General features: G+C 35.2%; 2 protein-coding genes across 3 annotated transcripts; one reads left to right on the top strand and one right to left on the bottom strand.

Annotated features, from left to right (window-relative positions):
• Window positions 1–374: 374 nt before the first annotated feature.
• On the top strand, window positions 375–4,643 carry MNS3 (alpha-mannosidase 3). The gene is made up of 6 exons (XM_020348098.3): window positions 375–676; window positions 851–1,815; window positions 2,005–2,266; window positions 3,287–3,484; window positions 3,700–3,848; window positions 3,994–4,643. Exons 1-6 carry the CDS (start codon window positions 599–601, stop codon window positions 4,241–4,243), a joined length of 1,902 nt encoding a protein of 633 aa, XP_020203687.1. The 5' UTR covers window positions 375–598; the 3' UTR covers window positions 4,244–4,643.
• LOC109789196 (potassium channel KAT3) lies at window positions 4,586–8,896 on the bottom strand. Of its 2 annotated transcripts, none has more exons than XM_029269401.2 (11): window positions 8,262–8,896; window positions 7,951–8,166; window positions 7,707–7,802; window positions 7,545–7,602; window positions 7,130–7,447; window positions 6,520–6,759; window positions 6,246–6,344; window positions 6,112–6,144; window positions 5,834–6,019; window positions 5,004–5,721; window positions 4,586–4,799 (listed from the first exon to the last, which is right to left on the bottom strand). In XM_029269401.2, the coding sequence occupies exons 1-11, from the start codon at window positions 8,441–8,443 to the stop codon at window positions 4,666–4,668; spliced, it is 2,280 nt and encodes a 759-aa protein (XP_029125234.1). In that variant the 5' UTR covers window positions 8,444–8,896; the 3' UTR covers window positions 4,586–4,665. The 2 variants fall into 2 exon arrangements, with proteins under 2 accessions (XP_029125234.1, XP_020203686.1); XM_020348097.2 differs by having other exon boundaries at window positions 7,707–7,862; window positions 8,262–8,894.
• Between the last annotated feature and the right edge of the window lie 4,294 nt (window positions 8,897–13,190).

Below are 13,190 nucleotides of genomic sequence, written 5' to 3'. Positions count from 1 at the left end.
ATTATTATTATTGTTAATTCCTACAAATTAATAATTAACGCATTACTGAATTAAATTTTGTTAATACATTAAACGCGAATTCATCGCCTCCCTGTAAGGTATTGCAGCACGTCAAAAAGAATCAACCCAACATCTATTCAACACATCTCAGACTGAGAAAAAGAAATAATTAATTACACACATTATATGTATTTTTAAATTGTTAAATACTTTTTTTTCATTAATATGAAACATTAAGGAGATTAATTTATGAATTATAAGATACCTTTCCAAAATCACTAATCGGCTTAGTTAAATTAGGTTCGAATTTTGTGGTTTGTTTTAATCTTTTATATTGATAAAAAAAAAAAAAACTTAGGAATAATTAAAACGTAGTCAATGCGTGAAAAGAAAGAAAAATATAGGAGATGCAGGCATTGATCTGAAAATTCCTCTCAAACATTGATTTCAACAACCCTTTTCCCGCAGCGAGAAACCTCTTAGTCTCTGGTGGCATTAGATAATGTTACATAATCATAGAATCTCGCTGCTCCTACGCAATCGAATTCCGAGCTAGATTGTCGTGTCTCAATTGGAATTGGTGATCGGATCTACCACCATGTCCAACTCTCTGCCCTACTCCACCAAAGATGTTGACTACGACAACGCCAAGTTTCGCCACCGTTCCTTCTCCAAGGTAAATCAACACCCAAACGACCTCGTTTTGCCCAATACCTACCTTCCTTGTCTGCAATTGCAATACTCTTCATATTCCTTGCAATGTTTATCTATGTGAATTTCTAATGACCACTTCTATGAGTTCACCCATGTTAAGTGCTTTAGTTGTTTGCTATGTGTCTTGATTTGCCAGGTTATTACTCAGAACTTACTCACCAGTAACCTAAAGCGTGATTGTGGTAGCTGTAGTACAGGGAAGTTTCTCTTCTTGCTGTTGATCTTTGGTGTAGCATATGTATTGTTAGCACATACAAGTTCGGATGGTGTAGTTTCTAATGGTCAGGCAATTGTGAATAGAAACAGTTATGCAAATGGCAGCATTGTTGATGCTACTGGCAAATTGAAGAGGTTCTGGAGACGGCCTCCGAGGCTTCCTCCGAGGTTATCACCTGATGAGAAGGGGAGTATTAATGGCGTTGCCCGTGTATCGGAAAATCCGGATGATGTTAGGTCAATGTGGATTGCTAGGCAACAAAAGGTCAAGGAAGCTTTTGTTCATGCGTGGTCTGGATACAAAAAGTTTGCCATGGGTTATGATGAACTTATGCCGCTCAGCCACCATGGAATTGATGGATTGGGAGGATTAGGAGCTACGATTGTGGATGCTCTCGATACGGCTATGATAATGGGTCTTGATGATGTTGTTGCTGAAGCTGGATCCTGGGTTGAAGAACACCTTTCTAAGAGAATTAGCCAAAAGGGCCAAGTGAATTTATTTGAGACCACGATTCGAGTTTTGGGTGGGCTTTTAAGTGCGTACCATCTAAGTGGTGGGGAGAATGGAATGAACTTGACTCATGCAGGACCCAAACCGTCTGTTTATCTAGAAACTGCTAAGGATTTGGCTGACCGTCTACTATCTGCTTTTACGGCCAGTCCGACTGATATTCCATTTAGCGATGTTATTCTGCATGACAGTTCAGCACATCCCGCTCCTGGTGGACTGAGTAGTACGTCGGAAGTTTCCACTTTACAGCTTGAGTTTAATTATCTCAGTTCTATATCTGGTGATCAGAAATATAGTTTGGAAGCCATGAAAGTCATGGAGCACATGAAGACTCTTCCAAAGGTTGAAGGACTAGTTCCTATCTACATTAGGTATGGAGCTGAACATGACTTAATCAGTGTATTCAGTCGGATGTTAATTTTTAATTGGGGTAATTCTTGATAAATTTGTTTTTTGTTTTGTTCAATTGCGTCGTTGTTTACCCCAATTATTTTTTTTAATCACACTCTGGTTTGTGTCTTCGTTTCTTTTCTGATCATATTTCTAATAACCAAATGCAGTCCTCATTCTGGTGAATTCAGTGGAGAAAATATTAGATTGGGATCACGTGGTGACAGTTACTATGAGTACCTAATTAAAGTATGGCTTCAGAGTGGAGCTAGTAGCAATAGTAATACATCATATCTATATGAAATGTATAAGGAAGCAATGAATGGTGTTAGACATCTGCTTGTTCGGAAATCAATTCCAAATAAACTAGTTTTTGTCGGAGAATTGCCTTATGGATCAAACGGTGGTTTCAGCCCAAAAATGGATCATCTGGTATGCAGTACTTCCTAATTTTGAAGCTTGGCACTGCTGGCAATTTATTTAGTGCTATAGTAGTTGCTTGAAAATATCATTCAGTAGAAATAGTGCAAATGAATTGATCTACTTATTTTGCCATATGTAATATGCTGCACTTGCTATACAACTGTGGATTGGTTTGTTATTAGAAATGATAAATTTGTATTTGATGTCCATGAAGTATGAAATTTGGATTTTATATTGCCTGTGAAATTATGATATTCCAAGTTTCCCATCCTACGGTTATGGAAGAAATTATACAAAATTGAATTGCAGATGCTCTGACAAGGCTGCACTGTTACTACTTTTTACTTTGCTGTAATAATAAGTGTATGCATGTTCAGTGCTAAGTCATTCTTTGCTATACCCATTGTTTAAAATTCATTCCATAAACATTATAAAATGTCTATATAGTTTGTTTTACAAATGAGGAACTAGGTTTTCCTCTTTTACTTAATTATACATTACAGAGTCCATTTTGATTTTTATGACTGAAGCATATAATCGTTGAACATTTTGTCACATGAGGATGTCATAATTGTACTCAACAGCATTTGAAGTTTTGAACACTAAGCCTGATGTTACAAAAGAATGGTGGGAAATTTGCAACCATAATTTTTTGAAGCCTGAACCATGTGATACTGTGATTGGTCCAGGATATTTACACTTGCATTAGCAGAATTGATTCCGAGTAGCAAGATGGGTTCTATGATAAATTTAATGCTCTTAAAAAGCTTTTGTCCCAAATATATGGTGAAGCTTTTGGGTTTAATAGATTTCCTTGAGCTATGAATTGGACACTATGATCTCAAGACATCAAATAGCAGTTCAGTATAGTAGAAAATCATCTATTGATTCTATTCTGTTATTTGCTTATATTTTTCTACTCTCATTTTTATCTATGGAAATTCAGTTATGCACTTAGATCATAATTGTCCTGTTAATGTTAACATGTACCTACTTACATTGATGTAAAATTTGATGATGCCCTTTCAGGTATGTTTCCTACCTGGTACTCTTGCACTTGGTGCCACTAAAGGCCTTACAAAGAAACAGGCAATGGAAAACAGTATGGTTAACTTTGAAGACCTAGAAAATTTGAAGCTAGCAGAAGATCTGACTAAAACATGCTTTGAAATGTATGCTGTAACTTCAACTGGTCTTGCTCCTGAAATTGCTTACTTTCATACTGAGGTTAGTAGAATTTTTATGGCATTTTGGATTTCATCAGTTGATAAAAGATCGCAAACAAATGCAACAATGTATCTCACTATCTACTAATATCCTCTATTTCTGTTCTATGATGCTGCTTATGGGAAGTATTTTTTTTTTCTTTTTCTACTGCATTTTTACATAGCAAGAATGGAGACATGACATCTAGCCTCTGGTTGTATGCTTTTCATACACAGGAATATTCTGAACAAGGTTATGATGGAGGAAATAAGAGTTCAGAATTTGTTAATGACATCATAATAAAACCTGCTGACCGTCATAATCTTTTGAGACCCGAGACTGTGGAGTCATTGTTTGTTTTGTTCCGTATCACACAGGATCCAAAGTATGTTTTCCCCCCTCTTATGTATAAGATTAGTTTAAGTGTATACTTCTATTTCTTCTGGCCATATGTAAGAAACACTGAAAACAAGCTTAATTTTTCTTTTCCTTTTTATTAAATAATCAGATATGAATATCTTGTCTTACAGATATCGTGAATGGGGCTGGCAAATCTTTGAAGCTTTTGAAAAGCACACAAAGGTTGATACTGGGGGATATTGTTCTCTGGACGATGTAACTAGTGTTCCTCCTCACAGAAGAGACAAAATGGAGACTTTCTTTCTAGGAGAAACACTCAAGTATTTGTACTTGCTTTTCGCGGACAACTCTCTAATTCCTCTGGATAAATTTGTTTTTAACACAGAAGCACATCCTATACCAATCAATTTGAAGAAATGAGTTTTATTCATCAAAGTCATTCAACACAGTTATTAGAAATACAGACCGTGGTCTCACAAAGTGAGATGCTTCTTTGAAGTCGCTCTAGCATCTCTTAAACTGACCAAGAGCACTTCTGGTTGTAAAGGAATTGATTAGCTGGGTTCTCAGTCATAATAAAACTGTGAAATACTGTTTGAATCATGCAATACACCAGCATACACATTTCAGAGATCGTCAATTGATTATGACTCATTTTCTTGAATTTATAACCAGCCCTATCGAAATGAGATTGTAAAATTTTGTTTCAAGTCATGAACAAAGAGCAGCTTTTGTAATTGAATTGTATGATTTTCCAATATCTTTCTGGACGATTAGCATTTTTATGATTTGATTACATGGTTATCATCATGTTCCTAAATATGCCATCTATCTTCGTTACATCATGAACTCAAAATTTCATTATCGCTGCACAGAAGAAAGAGATGATCTCCATCTCGGATGACATTTATGTCATCTATCTCTGCATTCTCTGTATTAATTACTTTTGTGAGGTTGAAGCCGCCAAATTTTTCACCTGCAGTTTTGCAAGTTTATAGTTAGAAGAAAGTGAAAGCAGTAAAAAGTTATACTCTGTTGTGTTCAGAATACTGCATCTGTGTTTTGCAGAATCCCTTCGCCCTCCCCTTTCCCCAGAAAAATATAAAGAATCAATTAACAAAAAAATTTATCATTTGTGTGTGTGAAACTACTATTGCTCTGTTATATCCTCAAAGATTACCAGCAATTTTGAGCAGCTCTTCTAATGAATCAGGAAGAATTATTAATTTTCTGTGGTGTCCTGGTGTGGTACTCTTGCATCCATGTAGCAAGTGGATTGTTACCCTCTTCTTGGTGTTCCTTGCCGATTCTCTATCACTTGGACAATTAGAAATTCTTGAATTGGTGTTTGTGTTCATTTTCTCCAATGGGAACTTAGTAGACCTAGTATCATCTTGTCTTCTGTTTCTGGTTGAGCCATTCTTATCAAGGTCAAGGATTTCTGGCTCCGCAATCTCTATTCTAAATTCATCTGACTTCTTGTTTTCACAACTCATTTTTTGGTCACAAATGCTCTTGTTTTTAGGCTGTTTTATTGGAGCTCTTTGCGTCCACCCTGTGGAATTTGGATTAGGATTTGCGTCTCTTTCAAGCAGAATTTCAACAATGTCTAGATTCCCTTTGTGTGCAGCCGCATGAGGATCTATTCTATCATGCTTAGGGATCAAGTTATGTTTAGTGACTAAGTGATCATCATTAGTCACCTTACGCAAACTGGTCTCCGAGTTTCTAATATCTTTGTGCTCTCCTTCATGCATTAATGAATGCTCATGTGAATTATTTGTACACTCGTGAGAAGAGCTTCCTCTCGTGTTACCTCCTTGAAGCAGTTCACGTGGAACCAATCCAGAATCTGTACTTGGATATTCAAAGCCGAAATCTTCACGCCCCTTTAATCTCTGTCAATACAAGATAACAAGTGATTTAGGAACTTGTTGAGGGGGAATATACGATAAATTAAATTTATACATTCCCCATGTTATGTTTAGAACCCTTCAATATCCTATTTACCATTAAAAGGTTATCCATTATAATTTGTGCGTCTCCTGGATTTGCTTGTAAAACATTCATTAAGGATGTTTTGTTGAGTCTTAAAATCTGAGAAAGTTCTGTGGTCCGAACTGTGAAATGCTGTGGTATTTGATATAAAACTCCAATCTCTCCAAATGCATCTACTGCAACTGCCTTCCCCTGAACCTGAATTGTTAATGTGGAGATAGAAAGTTACATTCAGTTATTTCGCCGTGTAATCTGAAGATAAATACAATGTCATGGGTGAATATTTTTACATGATCATGCCCATCGATGCGGCGAACCAGATCCTGCAACAAGAAATCATTTGAAAAGGATTGTTTTTTGTCAGCATACATTCTTCTAGATTTATTTATGGGTTACTAGATCGTTCATGGGTTAGCTAACTCACCACTGCCCCTGAAACCAACACATAAAGTTCTGTTGAAGACTCATTCTGCAGTATCACATCTTCCTTGGGTGGGAAATACTCGGCTTCCATATCTGAAACCTATTATTACAGAGTTACCTGGGTCAGATATTGACATGTTTTGACATTAGATCTTTTTCTTCTCACTCTTAGCTTAACCAAAGAAGAAGAAAACAAAAGGGAAAATGGATGAAAATAAAGACAAAAAGTGTTGCGATAATAAAAACAAACAAGGCATGTGGGGTATTAGTATTACCATCTGGAAAAGGAAATCATGAGAGACTCCTTGGAAGAGGTAGACCTTTTGCACGAAAGGAAAAAACAGATGGTGTGCTATGCTTGAACGAATTGCCTTTGGAAGATCATTTAATGTTTCTTGCTGCTTTAGTCCTTCTGTTTTAAACCTCAAACATATATGTGACAACATTTGATCCTGTATGCGATGGGGCAAGTGATTTCTTGAAGCAAATTCAGAAGCTGCTTTGACTGTGTCTCTCTGTGGCACCAAAACCAATCCTCTCTTCATTAGAGGGAAGAAATAAAATTCCTCTTATCTGAACAAGTTTTTTTTTTTCTTTTTATACGAAAGGAAATAATTAGCTATAGCCGAAAATGAAACTAAAGTGCAACATAACATGAAACTCACAAGAAAATTATGCTAGATTTTCTGTTCAAATATAATACCAAAATCTGGGGCCTACAGAATATTTAAAACTAGCTTTTTGAACATTGTCCTAGATAGTGACTTTGAAGGGTATTATTAAATGAGAAACAGAGTTTAGTTTAGTCTAACGCAGGTATAATAATTGGCACTGATAAATTGAGCAGTAGCAGAATAGAAAAAGCTCAAGTTTGACAGTACATACAAAATTTCTGGTACGGCTGGTCCAGTGCACTACAAGGTTAGTCATGTTTCCAATGATGTATGATGTTAAACCCAAGTTGAACAGCATGTAAGCTATATCAAACAGCATCTCTCTCGTGTTCTCAGCGTGTAAGTCCCCATAGCCAGTGGTAGTAAGAGTCACAATGGACCAGTATATTGCAGTGACATATCTGTCCCATAGACTTTCTTCTTTGAAATTTGGATACACTGCACCAATCCAGGTTCTTTTGGGATCTGGGTACCTATCTGCAATGAGATAGTTAAAGCATCCTGCACAGTGCACTGCAAACAAGGTCACCTGAAATTTTATGAAAGTGGAAATTCAGTTCTATAAAGTACCTTGAAGTTGTCACATGAAGAAGAACAAAGTAATTCTATGAACTCTAGTGGCTTACAGCAATGAGCTTTGTACACCTAATCCAGAAATAATTGAAGCGAATGTCCTTTTCAAGTCTGAAAGCAAAGCAAAGGAGCAAGTGAGCACTGTCATATTCTTGCAATTATAAGCCTTTGATGAAAACCATAACCACAAAACTGAATATGACATGATGGTAAACCTTGCAAACAGAGCACTGACGCGTCTCAAACGCCATAACCGAAACATGTTAAAAACTTTGAAGCCAAGCTCACTACCACGATTATAGAAGAGGAAGCTGAAGGATTGAAACGGTACCGTTGAGCAGACATCAAAAGCAAACCAAGTAGATAAGTACCTGAAAGTTCGGTTTAGCTTTGTGAAGTAAGAAAAGTTGTTGGAGCATCATTGTAGTTTTGAAGGAAGAAGAGTTGATGCACATTCACCTGATAGCAATTCTCTTTGGATCATCAACAAGAAGATACGAATGGTGATCAAGGTAAGCGACAAAGAATGTCAACACTATGTCAATGGCAAAGAAGCCATTGACAATGTTGTCTATGATGAATAGAGCATCTTCCTTGTATGGCAGAAAAGCAAACTCAAATGGGCAAATCCAAGCTGAGTATATGACTAGAACAACCAGTAACAACTCCCAAGCCCTGTAATAAAAGGATATGAGAAGATGCAAGCAAAAGCAATAATCATAAGAGTTATGATGTATCTTCTTCTGACTATATCTATAAAGGGTCATCACCTATAGCGAGGATTGAAAGGGGAGATTATATATCTTCTGAGTCTAGTTTCCTGGTTTATTCTAGCCCCAAGAGATGGCAGGAGATCATCATTGGACAAAAAGTTTCCATGGGGAATATTTCCCATTTGGAATTCATCTAGCCAGAACCTCTGGAAGAAGTTTTTGGCACTGGAAAGCGACATGAGTGTTTGAATCCTCTAGGCTACAGTTGAGGTAGTTAAGTGTTCACAGGGTTGAATTGAATCCTCAGGAATTGGCCATATTTATAGTCAGGTAGTTGACTAGGATGCACTGGTTTTAGATCACTTTTTTTTTCTCCTGACTTTTCCTAGTGTAACCTTTGATAAAGGTACAAGTAGGAAGCTTATGCAACTAATGCAAAATAAAAGAAGATATATTAGGGGGTGGTAAAAACGTGTAGGGAAAATCCTTGATCTTGTCTCAACAAATTAAGCTTGACAAAATGGAAGAAGAGTAGTGGAAGAATGATAGAGCCCGGCAAGTGGCAGACAAGGGACTTTCTGAACTGCAGTTGTAGACAAATTTGTATGTATACTAGAGGATACAAAGAAGATGTTGCATATGGTGTTTCTTGCAGTATATAAGGTGGTGCTATTGGTGGCCGTGGGGTTGGGTTTGGTTGATGTGGTGGGGTTGGGTTGGGTGAAAATTATTATTATTATATAATAAAAATATTGCCCTTTGCTTTGGAAGAATAGATTCAGAATGAAACATATTGGTTAGTGTTCAGTTTACCTTTCAAACACAAGAGCAGACAGTAGAAAGAGTGGGGATTCTATGTAAATATGACACGTGGGCCAGTAAGGCTTTTTCTAGGGGGTTGTAACACACTAATACTTGTCCAAAACCCACTAACAGAAAATCTCAATTATCAATTAATGTTGCTGATTATCACAATACTTTCATGTGCTAATTTATCTCATTTCTCTTTCTTTGTAGTTTTGGATTGGCCGACATTGAATTGCTTCTGATTACTACCGACCTTTCACCTTTGATTAAGGTGTCTTGTGGCCCATATATGATTAGGTGATCATAATCTACTGCATGTGGATTTGTATCGTGAGGTACCGTAATATGTTGACAAGTATTTTAGAATTATGAGGTTAAGATCAATGTATTGTCAGGATTTTTCTTTATATTATCTCCATTCATTCGATCTTGTCTTTAAGCCAAAAGGTAGGATGTCTCAATTGCAAGGAAACAAAAGTAACTGTAGTTTGTGTGACGTTTGAACTTTGAAGTATTTGATGGAAGGGAATGAAGCACAAAAAACTTCTGGCTTTTGAATGGAGAAATTCCAAAGCAATGTAAACTCTTGAGAGCTCTCGGTTAATTTAACATGTGAAAGAGGGTCATTATCTGTGAGCACTGGTCCCGTATGAATATCTTACAAGAATCTTTCTCCAGCGATAATGGGTGGGATAACTAAACCCACTTGCTGGTCTTCAAAGGCAGTGCCAAAAGAGAAGAACAATTTGGTTAAAAAGCCAAAAATATGCTAGCTAAAAATAGGACTTCTTCTTCAGAGTCTTGGAAGAAAGCATTGGCACAAAATATAGATCATAATTTGGATTTGATACCCCTAGAACAAGAAAGAAAGATTTGTATACAATTTGGAATTAGGAAGGAAATTAACATGCATTGATGCTACACAAGGTTTAACATAGTCGCAATTTCATCGTAATCCTTGATATTGTGGGAAATTATTATAAATATAGCTTATGGTAACTCTAAAAGTCTTGAAATTGCAATTGATATTGTCGAAAATTATCGTAAATATGATTTGTGGTGACTCCAAAAGTCTTGATGTTATGATTGAAATAATAGTTGACTTTTTCTTCTTTTTTTTTTCTCTAAAAACCTTACAACTACACTATGCAATGATTCATGTTGATCACTTTTGGATATGTTGTTTGTGACCTTTGATCTATAATAAAAGTTTAACCATTGTTATATAAGGCATTTCATGCTTGTATGTAAGTAGTTAATTATGCTAATTTTTTTGTACATCTCTTACACTTCTGACTTGGACATGGAAATATTTATACAAATGTATGTAGGTTATGTTTTTTTTTTTTTTTTTTATATCAGAGATCATTATTGTTAGAACCTTTTCGACCGCCTGAAGCATACACCACATTTAAAGATATAAAAATACCCCAAACACTTCATAAGTATTATTTTAATCATTAATGCAATTATGCAAATATGGAAGTGGGGTTGAGGCAAACTGTTTGCTTCTTATGGTGGCGCCTATTGTCTATAGAGAAGCCCCACCTCTCGTGGGAAGCATGTTCTCCCGGTATACAAATACAAGGTACAAGGATGTCAATGTTGGCACTCTCACCACGTGGAATAATTAAGGAGTGGTTTTCTTTCAAGGTTCCTATGAATATGATTAGCAATATGAACCATCCCAAATCTTGTTTGTTTGATAAGGATTGCTGTGTGGATCATTGAGTATGGGTTAGTTATGTAAGGTTTCACCATGAATCATGATCCTCATGAAAATACACCTGCAAAAAGTTCCAAGGATGTTGAGAACTCATTGCCAAATCTCTCCGGTCTCCACCCCCCATATATATGTATAAGCTTTAATATTTCTCACCAACTCTCTAGCATATTGAATTGTATTGGTCACAAAATGTGGTTTAGCTTCTCCGTTAGTAGCTCCACTAGAGCAAAAAAGTGCACTGTCGTTGGAGCATAAATTTTGTGAAAAGGAAACATGGGGAAGAAAAAATGAATAAGAAAGAGAGATGTACACATCAAGCTCCTGTTCGTTGGGTTTCTTTTGTGGTAATTAAGTCAGCCATTTTTTAATCGATTTCATGAATATTCAAGAGTTCTCAACTGAATTTAAAATAGATTTGGTGAACCAGGATAGAGGTAAGACTAATCCTTGAGATACCGAAATTTATTTAATGAATTCACCTCTCCTAATACATTCTTTGACACATACGTACAAACCTTAATCAAATTCTTATTATATACCTAAAAGATAAAATTATAAATATATCATAATTTTATCGGTAATTTTGCTTTTAATCTATCAAAATCAAACGTAGTAACTATTTATATCAACTCACACATCTTGCTTAATCAAATGAATTTGTCCCTTTATATCTCTTTCCTTCTTTAAAATAAGATAATATTTTGTCATAAAATATAATCATATTATGGAAAATAGAAAGAGGAAGAGAGAAATAACTAGAAGTCGTGGAAAACAAATGATAGGGAAACGTGTAGAAGCTATTTTGTGCTATTCTTCTCTTTTTAAATAGGGATAGGATCCTTAATGAGAATTTGGGTTTGGTATCAATTGGGGCTCACTTTTGCGTGATTGTGTTGGCCTCGGGTATCAAATGGGGCTCACTATATCTTCCTCTCATAGAGGGAGTCCCCATTTGATTCTCCATGATTTCTTTATTAAGTGTTTCAACATTTCTCTTAAAAATAATCACACTACACCTGCATGATTTGTTTGACGATAAACTTTATGCCCTAACACATGGTGCTTAGGATCATCATTCTCTACAATTTTTTTTATAATATCATGAGAAGATACTTCAACCAATATCAATGATTAATTTACAAAACTGCGTCTACTGCAATTTGCTGAAAACTCAGGACCTCCAATTCACTTTGACCAAACAAGAAAGTTTAAATTTCATGAGATAATAAATGGAAAATAAATATTTAAATTCTTGTATATTTTAAATATTTAAGAAATAAAATTATATTTAAAATCTTTAACTAGTCATATGTTTTGGGAAGACTAATTTATATATGTGGTCAAAATGTAAAGGTATAATTTGGAGAGTGGAGAAAGAAATTATGTACCTTAAAATTACATATAACTACGCTGTGGATTACCAATTCTACTTAACAGTGATGCAATTACTCTAATATACATCTCAGAAAACAAGACAGAATCTGCCAAGAAAAAAAAGAGAATATTTGTCCTATGGCTATGGAAAGCCACAGGCAACTGCAAGCAAGAAAAGGTCAATGGTCCTGTAAAGGGTGTTCATAATTCATCATGCATATATCCCCAAATTTTGCAATATATTTGGACATCACCATCATGTGGTCCTGTTCAATTAATCACCTAAACCCAATTATGTGATTTTCCATCAAAATATTGGAATTTCCGGATAACTTAATTGGATTTTGGTTTCCATAGCAAAAGATTAATATTGATTTTGTGTCACTTTCTGTAGAATGGAAAATTTGGGATCGATTATTGGGTATATAGTGACGATATCTACTTCTGTAATCTGATCTTATATCATAAATTCACAATGCATGTTGCCATTACTACTTACAAGCGAAAACGGAATCCTTCGTAAACCTTTATTTGAAAACAGAGCATGCTGCATGCCACGTCATTTAGAACATGTCATTTAGTATAATTTTGAATTTGGCTTAAATATGTTTTTAGTCACTCAAATTTAGGATAAATCTATTTTTGGTTCTTCAAATTTAAAATTATTGTTTTTAGTCCCTTGTAATTTCAAAAAAATCTTAATTTAATCCTTATAATCAAATTTTGTTAAGAAATTTATCAAACATTATTGCATAAAATCTACTTATTGGTGTTCCTATTAGTGAAAATATCACATTAAATCCGGTTGATATTGCATAATTGTCTTAATTAGTCACTTTCAAATATGTTATTGGTGACTTAAAGGACTAAAACAAGATTTTTAAAAATTACAGGGACTAAAAATAACAGTTTTAAATTTGAGAGACCAAAAATAAATTCATCTAAAATTTGAGGGACTAAAAACATATTTAAGCCTTTTGAGTTATATTTATAATTTGACTATTGTCGTAACCGGGATCACGACGGGATGACACTAACATTTTTATATTCAATGGAGCCACCACCAATATTTTAATTTA

This window comes from Cajanus cajan, chromosome 1 (assembly GCF_000230855.2).
Source record: "Cajanus cajan strain Asha chromosome 1, NIPB_CcT2T_4, whole genome shotgun sequence".
Taxonomy (NCBI): Eukaryota; Viridiplantae; Streptophyta; class Magnoliopsida; order Fabales; family Fabaceae; genus Cajanus; species Cajanus cajan.
Note: the sequence above shows the minus strand (reverse complement) of the source record. Positions and strands in the feature narration are given on the sequence as shown.

Bases quoted from the DNA above. Each gene is read 5' to 3' on its own strand.
- MNS3 (XM_020348098.3), top strand. From the start codon at position 599: ATGTCCAACTCTCTGCCCTACTCCACCAAAGATGTTGACTACGACAAC. The intron at 2,267-3,286 runs GTATGCAGTACT...ATGCCCTTTCAG, and splicing joins GCCCAAAAATGGATCATCTG to GTATGTTTCCTACCTGGTAC. The intron at 3,849-3,993 runs GTATGTTTTCCC...CTTGTCTTACAG, and splicing joins CGTATCACACAGGATCCAAA to ATATCGTGAATGGGGCTGGC.
- LOC109789196 (XM_020348097.2), bottom strand. From the start codon at position 8,443: ATGTCGCTTTCCAGTGCCAAAAACTTCTTCCAGAGGTTCTGGCTAGAT. The intron at 6,760-7,129 runs GTATGTACTGTC...TTGGTGCCACAG, and splicing joins CCAGCCGTACCAGAAATTTT to AGAGACACAGTCAAAGCAGC. The intron at 4,800-5,003 runs GTAATCTTTGAG...GCAAAACTGCAG, and splicing joins AGAGCTGCTCAAAATTGCTG to GTGAAAAATTTGGCGGCTTC.